General features: G+C 53.7%; 5 protein-coding genes across 5 annotated transcripts; 2 read left to right on the top strand and 3 right to left on the bottom strand.

Annotated features, from left to right (window-relative positions):
• Positions 1–3,541: 3,541 nt before the first annotated feature.
• Positions 3,542–5,740, top strand: ALS1 (5-aminolevulinate synthase; the record flags this gene model as incomplete). The annotated part of the gene is made up of 1 exon (XM_003850191.1): positions 3,542–5,740. The coding sequence occupies one exon, from the start codon at positions 3,611–3,613 to the stop codon at positions 5,483–5,485; it is 1,875 nt and encodes a 624-aa protein (XP_003850239.1).
• Positions 5,741–6,458: 718 nt separating this feature from the next.
• Positions 6,459–7,175, bottom strand: MYCGRDRAFT_95410 (uncharacterized protein; the record flags this gene model as incomplete). Its single annotated transcript, XM_003850116.1, has 2 exons — positions 6,459–6,815; positions 7,053–7,175. 2 exons carry the CDS (start codon positions 7,173–7,175, stop codon positions 6,459–6,461), a joined length of 480 nt encoding a protein of 159 aa, XP_003850164.1.
• Positions 7,176–8,164: 989 nt separating this feature from the next.
• MYCGRDRAFT_95409 (uncharacterized protein) lies at positions 8,165–10,312 on the bottom strand (the record flags this gene model as incomplete). The annotated part of the gene is made up of 1 exon (XM_003850115.1): positions 8,165–10,312. The coding sequence occupies one exon, from the start codon at positions 10,310–10,312 to the stop codon at positions 8,165–8,167; it is 2,148 nt and encodes a 715-aa protein (XP_003850163.1).
• Positions 10,313–10,514: 202 nt separating this feature from the next.
• On the top strand, positions 10,515–13,064 carry MYCGRDRAFT_75139 (uncharacterized protein; the record flags this gene model as incomplete). Its single annotated transcript, XM_003850192.1, has 4 exons — positions 10,515–10,842; positions 10,905–11,121; positions 11,197–12,830; positions 12,888–13,064. 4 exons carry the CDS (start codon positions 10,666–10,668, stop codon positions 13,062–13,064), a joined length of 2,205 nt encoding a protein of 734 aa, XP_003850240.1.
• A 505-nt stretch (positions 13,065–13,569) lies between these two features.
• MYCGRDRAFT_105598 (uncharacterized protein) lies at positions 13,570–14,677 on the bottom strand (the record flags this gene model as incomplete). Its single annotated transcript, XM_003850114.1, has 1 exon — positions 13,570–14,677. One exon carries the CDS (start codon positions 14,248–14,250, stop codon positions 13,834–13,836), a length of 417 nt encoding a protein of 138 aa, XP_003850162.1.
• Between the last annotated feature and the right edge of the window lie 45 nt (positions 14,678–14,722).

The following is a 14,722-nucleotide window of genomic DNA, read 5'->3' as shown; positions in this document are numbered from 1 at the left end:
TTTAGAAGGTCCGGCTCTATTAGTACCTCTACGTATTTACTAGCTATTTAATAGAGTAGCTTACTAATCTTCTTAATATAGCGATAGAAGCTATTAATAGAATGCTAGAAGATCTACCTTAAGAGACGATAAGGGCTGTTATATGTAACGTAGTAAAGGAATATAACAACCTGCTCTTTAGGGCTTACTTCTACGCCGGTAAGTCCTTTGTCTTTAAGAGCCCTTACTAGCTTCTATAATACCTCCTTATTTAAGCGTATTACGTCCTTAGCTATAGTGCTATAAAGGACGTCTTAGATTATCCAAGGGCCTCTAAATTAATCGGTTAATATAGTACGAATGCCTAGCGGACGATATTGCTCGTAGACTAACCGCTCTATTATACTCGGAGGCAATAATGTATTGTTTAGCTCTTAAAGAATCGCTCTATCTACTACCTCTTCTATTATGTTATCTACCGCCGCTTCTACCGCTACTTCTACTACTACTTCCGGATCTATAGAGAACGCGATATTGCTACGATACGTATAACAACGCGCTAACGACCTTATTAATCTCGAGATTAATAAGGTCGAGTGCGCTTATTCGAAGGATCGACGATTAATCGCTTAAAGAAGGAATCCGATAGCCTTCTACGATAATTAGGTTAATTAGACTAATTAATCTAATTATAGTAGTAAACAGTAATTGCCCTCTAATTAATCTACCTAATTAATCCGACTTATGGTCATTAATCGATTAATGAGGGCGAAGTAAACATAGCCTTAACATTAAGCCAACCAGCACGAAACTTCGTTAGGGGATTGCCGAGATCGCATGCACCAACTTTGTCATACGTTGTTGTCCTCTTTTCTGGACTACAAGGGATCTCTGGCCATGATTCTCCTGGAGGGGAGACTGTATACCTGAACTGGGTGGACCCCTCTAAGGTAAGACTTTGCCTGGCTCCGCCTCAATCCTGCCAGCGAGATCCAATCATCGAAGCTCCAGCCTGCATCCTGCTGGCGCTAGCTTCGGGCTAGCTGTTCGCTAAGGCGCGCAAGCGAACCAATTACAGTGCCATACGCCTGGCTATCGTCCAACTTGCCTCAGGCCCCATTCAAGTTTCCGCAACTTGGTACTATCTGCTGACGAGCTTTCGTTCTAGTGTCCAGTCTCGCAATCAAATGCCGCCGAGTTCTCGGAGCCGCAGCGATGGGGGTATCCGTCGACGCCTCATTTTGACTTCCTCGATGGACCGAGCATTACATCTTCGCAGCAAGCGGAACATCAGCTTGCCAACGACACAGCTCCCTGGCTTGATCCCGAGCTATCTGCACAGGATGGCGATGTGGGCAGACTTCAGAGTGGCTACACAGCCTCGAGCTCGTCCAGCGTAGAACGATGGTCGCAGGGCTCCGAGCTGTGCCCCTCGAGCCCTTCAAACGGAGATGAATATAACGGCCTTACCGGTATCGACCCGCAGCTTCTGGGAATTTTGCCGCCAACATCGGCGACAAGCGCAGAGCATGGGTGCGTACACTGCTTGTACTCTGGTTAGTGCCAAAGCGCTGATGCCTTTCGTAGTTATGAGCCGGATCCGAGTGATCGGTACTGCTACCTCTGCGAGAAGGACTTCCGTTACCCGAAGGACTTTCGTCGGCACTGGACCGGATCGCACAGCAACGATAGACCGCACAAATGCCCGGTCGAGGACTGCAAGTATCGGTCCAAAGGTTTCGTCAGGAAGGATAACATGAATCGGCATATCAACAAGAAGCACTCCGGTTAGTCTGCTGTGAAGTTCGAGCAAAGACACGGACGATGTGAACGCGAAGGCGATGGTGATGAAAAGTACGCGCGGAATCGATCAATGAAATGACAGAACTCATGGGAAACATACAGGATATCGTAATGAGCAACGAGTAGTCCAGTATTGCAATGGTGTTTCAGCATCACTCGTTACCTTTTCCTCTCTTGCATTTAAGGTCGGGTATCGAGCAAATGCTGATGGAGTATGTTCCGAACGACCAAGGACAAGAGAACTTACCATAGTGTCAGGACTCTCTCGTGAAATTGGACGCAGAAGGGGCAAGAGTCGTGGTACCGCTAGATGTATCGCTACCGAAATGCAGCAAGCTTTGATGGTATGGTCTTTGCCCTCTCACCGATCTTGTTCTGCGGACCGCGACTTCAACATAGCGGCAGTAGGAGCGGGAGAGTTGAGCCAGAGCTCGCGGCTGCCACTTGTCTCATCAGCTTCTCGGAACGCCTTCGCGCGAGCGATTTGCATCTGAAATCTGCGAAACATCCAGGAGTAACGCAAGCCGTCTTGACACCACCCGTGTGTGGGCGCCCATACGTTTGTACATCGAGCCAGTCGCATGTAGTGTCCATTTTCTAGCGCCTGGAAGCTTCGGGCGCTGTGTCGTGGGTGTGGTTTGCTTCTCTTCATTCGTGTTGGTCTGGAGTAGCGGCTAGGAAATATGGCTTGCTGACGGGTCTGACTTTTATATTGGATAAAATTCTGAATCTGGTACATACGACCACAGATAGATGAAAAATCGGCTTCCCGTCCGATCAGCCATTGATAACCATCTAATCGCTACACTAGTACTCAAGTTGGTGACAATTGGGGAATCCGTAGTGTTGTATGTTTTGCATTTTTGCTTGTCGTGCAACTGTATTCTTTTAATCGAGGTACCATGACGATGTCGCGGAACGCAGGGAAATACGACAGTCTTTGAGACAGCCTTCCATCCCAGCTTGCATGTGCCGAGCCAATATTCTAGTAGAGAGTCTGATCTTTTGTGGTCCCGACCGAGTGGACTCCCAAGGCAATTGCTTGAAGGTGCAACAAGACATCGCGAGGCGAAGTGTGTGTGCCTTTTTGAAGCACGGTCTATCCGAATGCGAGTCCGAATCCGCATTCGAGGGCGCCAGCTCCAACCTCTCTACTGACTTCCTTCCATGCCAAAACGATCCACGACGTTCGTATTGAGTTCTTCGGCAATCTCGAAGCAGCCATAGGTGCTCATAACTTGCTAGATCGTCTCGAACGTGCGGGGTAGTCCCATGCAAGACAAGAAGAGACGTTTCCGAATACCTGGCCTGGCCTCTTTCTTTGATCGGCCACCGAGGCTTCCGAGACGCCACATGTCGTAGTGTGCAGCGAGGCCGGACACGGTTATAGCACGACCGAGGTACGCAGCCAATCAATGTGGGTGTAATCAATCCGATGTTACCCTTGCACCATGGGCAAATGCGGAGAAACGTGTGAAAAAGGTAGGCTTCGCATCGTTGCTTGTTCGATCGTTGTCTAGTCTGCTGTCAATTCCGAGGGAGACCAATGGAATGTACACCCATTCGCTGTGATCCCCACTGAGTTCGACAAAATGATGATCTTGTCCCAGCGAGGATGCCCGGCATTTGGGATCCGCACAAGCATGATCCACTCATCGTTCAGCTGCTTACTACGGGTCCGTATTTGCAATAGTATTACTGTATCTCAGTCCTCACCTGCCCTTCCCTCGGTTTCTTCTTCTCTCTCACACCCACCTTTCATTGTTCTGTCATTGAACATCGAACACACCTCGACCACTGCCTCCTCCTCGTGAACAACACCACCACCATGGAAGTCCTCCTCCGCCAGTCGCGAGCCATGTGCCCGTTTCTGAACAAGACCTCGCCCGCCACCCTGCGTTCGCTCTCCAACAGCTCGAGCGTCTACCAGGCCGCTCCGGGCGGCGGCGCCATGTCAAACCTGCAGATCACCGCTCGCCGCTGCCCCGTCATGGGCAAGGCTTTGTCGGTGCAATCCGCCCGCAACGTCAACACCGCCCTCTCCGGCGTCTTCGGCGGCCAGCGAGCCTACCACGCCAAAGTGCCTCGTGCGAAATTGCACACCTCTTCTTCCAAGGAGGCTCAGGCTGTCGAGATCCCACGCTCCGAGCGTCGTCAGCACGCACCATTCGCTCGCCCTGCGTCCGCCGCCACCAGCGCTTCCGCCTCTGCCGATCAGACTTTGGCAAGCCCACCACCGCCACCAACGGCCGCTCGATTCGACTATGAGGGATTCTACCACAATGAGCTGGACAAGAAGCACAAGGACAAGTCGTACCGCTACTTCAACAACATCAATCGTCTCGCGCAGGAATTTCCTCGCGCGCACATGGGTGCGAGAAACGAGCGTGTGGACGTGTGGTGCTCGAACGACTACCTCGGAATGGGACGCAACCCGCAGGTTTTGAACAAGATGCACGAGACTTTGGACATGTACGGATCAGGCGCGGGAGGCACTCGTAACATTTCCGGGCACAACCAGCACGCCGTAGGCCTCGAGGCGACCTGCGCGAAACTGCACGCCAAAGAGGCAGCACTCGTCTTCTCCTCCTGCTACGTCGCCAACGATGCTACGCTCGCAACTCTCGGCTCCAAACTCCCCAACTGCGTCATCCTTTCCGACAGCATGAACCACGCCTCCATGATTCAAGGAATCCGCCACTCGGGGGCGAAGAAAGTCGTCTTCAAACACAACGACGTAGTCGATCTCGAGAACAAACTCGCCGCCATTCCCTCCGACGTCCCCAAAATCATCGCCTTTGAATCCGTCTACTCCATGTGCGGCTCCATCGGACCCATCGCCGAAATCTGCGACCTCGCCGAGAAGTACGGCGCCATCACCTTTCTCGACGAAGTCCATGCCGTCGGCATGTACGGTCCATCCGGCGCCGGCGTGGCTGAACACCTCGACTACGAGACCTACGCCAACGGCGAGTCTCCGCTCGGAACCGTCCAGGACCGCATTGACATCATCACCGGCACCCTCGGCAAAGCTTACGGCTGTGTGGGAGGCTACATTGCGGGCTCCTCCAAAATGGTCGACACCATCCGCTCCCTCGCTCCAGGCTTCATCTTCACCACCTCCCTCCCGCCCGCCACTATGGCCGGCGCGCAGACTGCCATTGAATACCAAATGGCATTCCAGGGCGACCGCCGCTTGCAGCAACTCCACACCCGCGCCGTCAAGTCCGCCTTGAACGAACTCGATATCCCCGTTATGCCCAACCCCTCCCACATCATCCCCGTGCTAGTCGGTAATGCGGAAGTCGCCAAGAAAGCTTCCGACTTGCTCCTTGAAAAACACAACATCTACGTCCAAGCGATCAACTACCCTACCGTTCCTGTCGGACAAGAACGGCTCCGTATCACGCCCACCCCTGGACACGTCAAGGAGTTCAGAGAACACCTCGTGCAAGCGCTGGACTCCGTGTGGACGGAGTTGGGCATCAATCGCACGAGTGACTGGAAGGCGCAAGGCGGGTTTTGTGGAGTTGGGGTCGAAGGGGCGGAGGTCGTGGAGCCGCTTTGGACGGATAAGCAGTTGGGCGTGGAGGATGTGGCGAGGCAGCTGGGTAGTGGAGCCGGATTGACGAATGTTCTGGAGGGGTTGCTTGAGAAGGAGAGTCAGGAGGTTAGGAGGGTTGCTGTTGCTGCGGCGGCTTAGAGAAGTAGGCTCTCCGAGGCGCGCGCACGAACCTTTTTGGAATGTGGTTTGATGATTTCAGGGTATGATGTGGAGGATGACGAGATGAGCTGATGGGGAGACAGACAGACACATTCATTTCAATGAAAGATTTGCGATGTGGGAACTCTTCGACGCTAATTCCGGTCTCTCTTTCTGCATCTTTCCTCGAAAGAGGCAAGGGTGCAAAGGAGAGCTGGACGGAGTGGAGAAGAGTTCTCTTCCGCAATTGACGCAACATTTGTTCTCATGTATGCTTCAGATCACATTTGCTGCCCTACTCTTGAAAGGCGGTGGGTGCGATGGTCGCTGTCAGGTTCATGGGCGGCCGTGTATTGAAGCATTGCGAATGCCAAACACTCCACAATCTGAAGGGGTCTCAGCCGTCATCATCATTGGCGTCTTCACCAGAAAGACAGACCTTTTGAGACGCTCTGCCATCATAACGGGATACGCGGTAACGTTCAATTCATCTCGTCAACGAATTCCATCGACATCCAGTGGATCCGGCTGCTGTGTTCGTCAAGACCTCCGCAATGCCCTCTTTGCAGTATTTGCGATGTGAGTCAACGGCAGAGGTGTCTTCCACAGCCAATACAAATTCACGCTTTCTTCCAGGCCTCGTGGAATCATTGCGAAAGCGCGCATAAATCCAATTCAACGCCGTGAATCAGCACTCGCGCAATCATGGATTCATCTCATGTCTTCATTGAATCATCAAGCATCAATCAGTGCATATTAACAACATGCCTTCGCATGTTGTCCTCCCTGGGAAAACCCATGGTGTGGAACCTGCATGCGATAATAGGACATTTGAATGGACGCTGGCCGCTGTGGGCACTGCGCCAGTGGCGGCGGAAGTCCTTTGGGTAGCGAAATTCCCGTTCGCAGAAGAGGCAGTAGCGATCGCTTCGATCGAGTTGGTCTGGCTCGTGGATAGGAGATCTGTGGTGTTCTAGTCAGCGAGTGCTGTGGCCTCTAGAAGTCGGATGCTAAAGCACTCGAACTGACTGCCTGCAAATGCCGTTGGCAACGCAATGGTCAGCCATCGCGGATCGATCGCCGTGAACTCGCTGGCGTTGTGATCGACGACTGGATTCGACAACTGCGGCTGAGGATTCTCCAGATATTCCACTGGCTCGTGGAGTCCGAACAGCTGCGGGTCAAGCAAGAGTTCAAAGACATCTTGATCATGGTTCCCAACTTGCAGTTGTGGCCGAGCATCTTGCACGATGGCTTGCAGAGGAGGATCATCTGATGATGCGTGCCATTGCTGGTTGTATCGTGGATCGAAGAGGTCTTGCGCCGATATCTGCGACAATGTCGGTCAACTCGGTTTTCCTTCGTGCTGCCTTAGGCAGCACGTTCTGATGAAGAGCACGTGATGCAGAACGATGAGCCAACGCAAAAACGGTCTCCAGAAGGTGTTTCGTCGCGCTGTAAGGATAAGTTTGTATGAAAAGGTTGCAGTGTTGAGCTCCATCATGGCGCATGCAAAGTTGTGATCTCTTCATAAACATTGTTGTAGTTGTGGTAGGGATTTGCTTACTTCGAATGGACTGTTCTGGGAGGGCTCAGCCAACTCGGCTCGCTCGGCCTCGGGCTGGTAGGGCGACGCCAGCGAGGGCCCTGAAAGGCCGCCTCCGACTTCCGACCTCAGGCGTGTGTTCATTGCTGCCATTCTTTCTTCGACTTCGGTCTGAATGATTGTTGATGTCCAGAAGCACGAGAATAACGCTCTGAGAAGCTCATGAGCATCAGCGGCCTCCCCGTCTCTATACATCATCGCCACGCCTTCGCCAGTACTCTCGCTATGGTTCCAACAATCGTTGCTGCGTGAAGATTTTGGACCGCCGGCGCATACTTCATACCATAGACTCATTCTCCCACCTGGCTGTTGCGTATCCAATCAACTTTTACGTGGCGTTCGAGGCATGCACTCGTGCATAAGCATACTGTGGTGTACTTTCTTGAGCCTTGTCATACGACTGTTCTCTCTGGCAGGTACACCACAACTCATCGACCCGTCCGGCTGACCCAATGGCAAAAGCCATCAACACCCGAGACTCGGACAGCGCGAACGCGGTCGTCTCTACGTTACAAGCCGGATCACAACCAAGGAAGAACGGCACCTGAAGCTCGTTGCAGTTGTGGGTGAAGATCGGGATTCGAAGAAGTGAGGGGGGAGTACTCTTCCGCGATTGGCATCATCTTTGTTTTCGTGTTTTCAATCGTTGACCTGGAGTTTCTTAAAGTGATGGCGGAGCAGCGTGCCTGTGCTAGGATTCACTTCCATCCTAGCGCTCATGCATTGTCATGATCGACAGACAAGTCGTCGGCTCTTCTGCCAAACATTCGCCGTTCCGCATGGTATGCTGAGCTGGCTCTGAAGCAATAAAGGGCGCTTCCACATTGCTTCGTCGATAGGAGGCTTTGCTGCACTTGCTTTGCAGCTGTAACGGGGGTCTTCTCGCCTTGGCGGGTCTTCAAGCAACCTACCGATCGTTTGATCTTGCAGATATGCGCTTCGCTCGGATGAGTGTGTGGCAGAAAGGCACCGATATCAAAGTGGAGCTGCGGAAGAGGCCACGCCCAATTTCAATGAATGTATTCAGTATACGCTTGCTGCGCATAATGCTTGACGGCATGGCTCCCGACCGTTCAATCCGCCTCCACGGCAACATCTTCCTCCGGTCCACCGCCACCCATCCCTCCACCGAACCCACCCATGCCTGCTTTGGCTTTCTTCGACTTAGCCTTCCTCGCCGCCTTCCTCTCCTCCTTCGCCTTCTCCTTTTCCTTCGCCTTCGCCTCCTTCTCCTTTTCTTTCGCATCCCTCTTCGCGTCCGCACTCAACGCCACCTCCCGATCTTTCATCCCTTCATCAATGACCTTCTGCACATGCTGAAGATCGTCATACTTCGTGAAAACGCTGACATCTCTTCCCGTGGCTTTCGAATAGTGTTCCAAATTCATAGGCGTCGTGCACTTGCCCGTCAACGCAGCGTCGATCCGCGTCGGGTCGAGCTTCTCTTCGCGGGTGAATTTGGCTTTAATCATCCTTCGCGTCTTGGGAGGGAACATTTTACTGATGATGAAGAAGTCGGTTCCAAACATCCTCAGTGCTTCGTAGAATTTATCCGTCTCGTCTTCACTCCAGGGATCGGATTTCCATTTCCAGGCGGGCAAGCGATCAGCGGGATCCCGGCGATTTTGGTTCATGTATGTCATGCGGTTGATGTTGGTCGTTAGGTCGTTGAATTCTTCGACGGGCGCGGAGTCGGCGGCTGCGGCTTGGGCGGCTGCGTCGCGGGTGAAGGTCAGGGTTGCTTCGTCGGCGACAATGTTGCCGTCGGCATCGAGCATGAAGCCTAGGCCAAGGTCGTCATTGGCTGGAGGAGGTGGTGCTGGAGTGGAGTTGTCTTCGCCTGGCGCTTGAGAGGCGCGAGTAGCAGCTGGATCTTCAGTCGAGGGAACAGCATCGGGTTCTATCCCAGCTGCTCTGTCTTCTGCTAGTTGCTGCTCGCGTTGGAAATTTGCGACGAGTGCATTCGCTGCGTCGCGTCGATCTTGAGCGACCTTGTCCCAGTTGATCTCGGCCATTTTCTTGCCGCGCTCGGACATCTTGCCGTGTCGCGCATCGTGACTGATATCCCACAGCGAGACCTTGTTAGGGTCAATCTCGTGCAGCTCTGGGTCGGAAGACTCGTTTCCGTCGTCCTCCACCTCCGGTTGCGTCTCTGCGGTTTGCGCCGCTCCTTCGCCATCATCTTCTGCTGCCACAGTCACTGCTGATTTTGCTTTTCTCTTTGCAGGCTTCCTTCGCTTCTTCGGCTTGAAAACTGCAGGCGCCTCTGCCTCGGCTTGTGCATCGTCGACTTCGGCGCCTCCCACGGCGTCTGTCTCGGTCGTCCTAATCGCGCCTGCAGCTGTCTCCGTCCCCTCTTCTACATCCTCTCCTGCCGTAACGGTCGCTACACTTGACGCTGCGACCACAGCCTTCTTCTTCCTTGGTACAGCAGGTTTCCTTCGTGCGGCTGCCTTGCGTTTCGGCGCGGGTTGAGTCGCCGATTGTGCTGTGGTATCTTCCTGTGCTGCACCCGCCGTTGTGTCCTCTTCACCCTGGACGACAGCCTGTACGGTGGCATTGCTTCTTGCGGACGACCTCTTCGTCTTCTTCGCAGGTCTTCGAGTTGCGGCCTCTGGCGCATCGACAGCTGGTCGTTTGGGAGGAGGTCCTGGCAGAGAGGGCGCCGGTGCGGCAGTCCGGCTTGTGGGCGGCACATAGGTTGTACTGCTTGATGGCTGTTGTTGCTGTTGAGTAGCGGGTACAATTTGCGTGACTGGATCTTGCGATCGCCCTTCGCTCGTCTCTTCTTCCACCGCCTCACTTCGTTGTTCGGGTGGATCACTTGTCACGTCTTTACTAGGGCCCAACTCGCTTCGTATTTGCGTTGCCTGCTCGGATGCCTGAGTCGATGCTGGCGTCGGGAGAGCATCGGCCACGATTGTAGCATTTTGTTCACGTTCTACAACCGGCTCTTGTGCGGGGTCACTCGATTGTGGAGGATGTGGCTGTGGCTGTTGAGCAATTGATGCTTCACGTGCAGGCTGCTGCTCTTGAGCAGGTTCAGATATCGTGACAGGCTGAGTCGGAGGAGGCGATTGAGGAGGAACACTCGGTGTAGTAATAGGCGCTGGTTGTGCAGACGGCGGTGGTCCAGCGGGAGGTTGTGCTCGACGACGAGGTGCAGCCTTTGGCGCGGCCTTTCTGCCAGGCGCGGCGGAACTGATCAGTCCAGGCGGCATTTCGTGTTACTTGCTATCGTAGAGTGAGTGTCATTGTTGTGTCAATGGATCAGCAAAATGTTGAAGATGTCGAAGAAGTCGCGGCACCTGCTACCTTATCTAATCGAGGCTAAAGTTCGGCAGGCGCGACGGGGGCTCCCGCAAAGGAGATTCAATCTCGAAGTCCTCGACTTGAAGAAACACATCCACCAAAGCACACGACCTCCATCAACACATTCGACCACCCTGCAACGCCGCCGCAAATACTCACCAGCGTCATCAGGACTATTCCTTCCATGCGCCAATAGTTCTAGCACCTGAGAGCCGCGGCAGAGTGCTCACGACCATAGCCGGTGACAGCCTGGCTTTTTTCAATGCCCGCCACAAAGGCTCTACATCCTACGATCCCATCTCTAGACAAGGTCGAGATGGAAGACCGTAAGCGGGCTCTCATTGCCGATGTCGACGATCTTGCGCCGAGTCGCAAGCGTCTCAAGGACGAAAATGGCTCCACGATGCGCATGGACGAGCAAAAAGAACGCGATGTCGAGGTGCGCATTCCACCGTCACCTGCAATGTGTCCTCGATGAGATGCTGACGTCTTCTGCCACAGGACTACCAAAAGGACGCCATTCTCCGACAGATGAAAGAGTACAAGCGCCAGAAGAAGGATGCCGATGACCAGCTCAGCGATCTTCAAAAGAAGGCAAGATATCACAATGATCACCTCCGAACCATCGATGCCTGGTGGGCACAACTTCTCGACGAGGTCCGCGTGCTTGCATCAGAAATGCTACCGACACCACCGCCGAGCGCGACCGCTACCGCCGGTATGACAACATTTCCACAAATATCCACAACCGTCACGTGAGAAAGAAACATGCTGAGAATATGATTAGGAGAAGAGATGTACAAGTCGGCACTGCAATTCGAGGACAGCGAGGCATTTTCAGAACACCTCAAGGCTCGGTCGGGCAGTATCAAAGACGCGATCACCGACCTTTTCGGCCGCCTTCCCTCAGCCAGTTCGGATGTGGAGGACTTGCGCAAGCAGTTGAATGAACTTCTAGCCAAGGAAAAGGAACATGCTGTGGAATTACGGAGAACAATCGACGAGAAGGATTCCATGTATGACCGACTTGAACAAGCCATGGGTCGCTACATGATCGCCGAGAGGAAGCTGGATCGTGTCAAGAGCGCTCAAGTACAGAAGCTGGAAAAGCAGGCGATCATGGGCGGGAATGCTGGGAATGTGTCTCCGACCACCGCGAAGTCATCCGCGACACCGAAGAGGGAACACAACGACACCAACGGAGACGTTGAGAACGGCGCGGCCAGTGCTGAAGTTGAGCTCGCTCGGAAGGAAGCCGTGGCGGCTGCTGAGAAGCAAAAGGCGCAGCTTGAGGAAATCGAGGTTGAAAATGAGCGCTTGACGAATGAACTGAGTGCCGCTCGCACAAAGCTTGCCAGCCTTACGGATGACAGCTACGCGGAGACTTCCTTGTTCAAGACATTCAAGTCGCAGCATGAGGACGTCATCAAACGAGTCAATGATCTGGAGGCTACCAATGTGCAACTTCGGGAGGAGGCAAAGAAATTGCAAGCTGAACGCACTTCATATCGGGTACAACTGGATGACGAGAGTCGCGACCATTCCCTAGACAACGAAGCGACTGCCGCGCGCGCAGAGACGGATCTTGCTCGCATACGCCACGTGCGCGACCAGCTAGGTGCCGAGATCAGCATTCTCAAAGCTGGAGAGGACAACAGTCGAAATGCGCACAAGCAAGCACTCGAGCTCGCCGAAGCACGGGATCTGCGAATCGGTGCACTGGAATCTCACGTGCAGCGTTTGGAATTGCAGCTGGGCGAGGCGGAGGCGAAAGAAGCAGAGGACATTGACCACGCTGATGTCGACTCATTGAAGTCCAAACTTCGCACGCTCACCAGCCAGTACGCTCTGCTCAGCAACGAGCTGCCATCGATGGAAGCCGCGTGGAAAAAGACTCAAGTGCTCGCGACGAAGAAGCTTGAGGAGATTGGTGTTTGGGAAGAAGAGAAATCAAGATTGCAGGCCGAGAAGGCAAAGGCCGATCAAAAGTACTTCGCTGCGATGAAAGCAAAGGACATGAAGGAAGCCGAGCTTCGACAATTGAAATCTCAAAACGCGAGGTCCAGCGAAATGGTCGCAACTCTCAAGGACACCGACTCGAAGACCAAGGAGCTGTGCACGAACTACGAGCGACAACTTGCCGAGGCGAAAGATGGACTCACCAAGCTTGAAAGCCAACATCGCATCAGCGAGCAGAAGCTGAAGGAAGCCACGACGTCCGTCGAGGGGTTCAGAAAGAGCGTTGACGAGCTGAAGACAGCCGTGGGTGCAAAGGACAAGGAGAATCTCGCGAATGCCAAAGCCAAGCGCGAGGCCGAACTGGAGCTGGAGAAGACCAAAGTCCGACTCGACGATGCGAAGAAGCAGTACGAGGCGTTGAAGAAGAGCAAAGCTGCGATCAGCAATACGAATTCGGATGATTGGCGGGTGAGTGCTGAATTTGAGAGCAAACGTGGAACTGATAATTGCTAACAATCATCACAGAAAGTCGCTATTTGCCCAATTTGCACGTCTAACATCCGCGATACGGTCATTAAGCTTTGCGGCCACGTCTTCTGCTCCTCCTGCGTCAACAAACTCATTGCGGATCGAAGGAGGAAATGTCCGAGCTGCGGACGTGCGTTTGGAAATGGCGATCATATGCATATTGTCCTGGCCTGAACGTACCTCAGCCGGATCTTTGAATTTGGACGATCATTGAGAACATTGCGCGCGGGGGGCCAGCAGGATTCGAAACGACACTTGCGACCAGGCGACTTATGCCTCCAGCGACAGGGCATGACCTTGCGCCTCCCACACCTGGATCGCCTGCAACAAGGCGTAGGTTCCAGCCGGAGGACTCCCGAACGATCGCTCGCGAGACGCTGCTCAATGTCTACCCAACTCGACTACTGTCGTGCTTTCACTCTACGTCAGCACGACCCTCAAAACATGTATGATTAGAAAACGAAGTTAAGGGAGGAAACGAAGCTGTTAGGCTCGCCGAAGGAGTGGCCACGGACAAATGCGACCCTACGAAATTCAAAAAGTGAAATGGTGGCAAGGCGATGCGAGCAGAATGGTGCAATGCGTAGGATGTCGTACCAGCCGACGTGGGAGGCTGCGGTAGCTTCACGCAAGAAACGCAAGCCGAATGGCGTTGTAGCAACGAAATGAAAACAAAGATGACTGAAGGGCTTGCTTGCCTATCTAATCACTCGTGCCTAGTCCTCCACAGCGTCAAACCCCTACAGTGCTTTCGTACGGAAGCACGCTCATCGCGCTGACGCCACTACAGATCCTCTCTCCGCACCATCCACATTTACACGTACTCGCTCGGAAGCAACACAAAGAACGAATCGATCCGCATCTACCTGTTGGAGCACCACATCCACCTGCGGCATGAGTGCCGATGCTCGTCTTCTTCCCTCCATCTCACGCATCCATGAACCTATCGGCCGCCTGCCTGTTCCATCGAAGTCCCGCTTTCTCCCTCCGCGTGGCGTGCGACAGCTGGGAGAGGAAGTTCTTTCCATCGGAGAGTGGGATGGCGTAGAGCAGAATGGATCGTCCTCCCTTCGTGGTCTCCTTCCGGTGCTCTCAGCACGTGGCTGATGCTGTGGTCTGAAAGCGATGGGATCTGAGTCGGTCGGTTGTGATTCAAGATCGTTCGACTGCAGGCAGCAGCAGCTCTCGGCCGGTCGATCGCCCTGAGCAGCTTCATCCGGGTTTCCGGCGGTTCGTTTCGAAATTCGTGTGGTCGTCTCCTCCCTGTCCCAATCTCCCAAAATGTCAAAGGAGTGTCTTCGCTAACCATCCTTCCCAAAGCCAAATGCCCGTCCTCAAGACCCAATTTCCCATCCCACATTCCTCACACTTTCTTCCCCTCTCCCATCGCTCGCAGTCGATCGAAGTCTGGGAAACTGACATAGCCCTCCCGCTTCAGCTTGCAGTCCTCCCAGCTCTCCCTTCGGTCGGATTGAGGTCTCTCATCCGGGCTGCGAGGAGGGGTGGAACGTCGGGAGGAAATGTTGGACAGTACTGAGGTTGCGTCGGAGTGGTGGATGTTATCTTGACGGGTGGAGTAGGAGTGTTGGCGGGCGAGGTGCGGTGGGGTCAGAGAGGGTTTGGTGAGGGAGGGTTTGGTGAGGGAGGGTTGTTTGAGTTTGTTGGCCATGGTTTCGTTGCACTTGCGGGGAAGGTAAGGCTGGTAGGAGTGAAACAGATGGCAGTGCTTGCAATGTTTGTCGTCTTCGAGAGTCTTTCTCAAGTCTTTAAGACCTCTTGGTGTAAATGTTGGGCAAGTTGAGAAAGAAAGCAGAGACAAATCGTCGAGAGGT

This window comes from Zymoseptoria tritici, chromosome 8 (genome assembly GCF_000219625.1).
Source record: "Zymoseptoria tritici IPO323 chromosome 8, whole genome shotgun sequence".
NCBI lineage: Eukaryota > Fungi > Ascomycota > Dothideomycetes > Mycosphaerellales > Mycosphaerellaceae > Zymoseptoria > Zymoseptoria tritici.
This window is presented reverse-complemented; position numbering and strand designations above follow the sequence as displayed.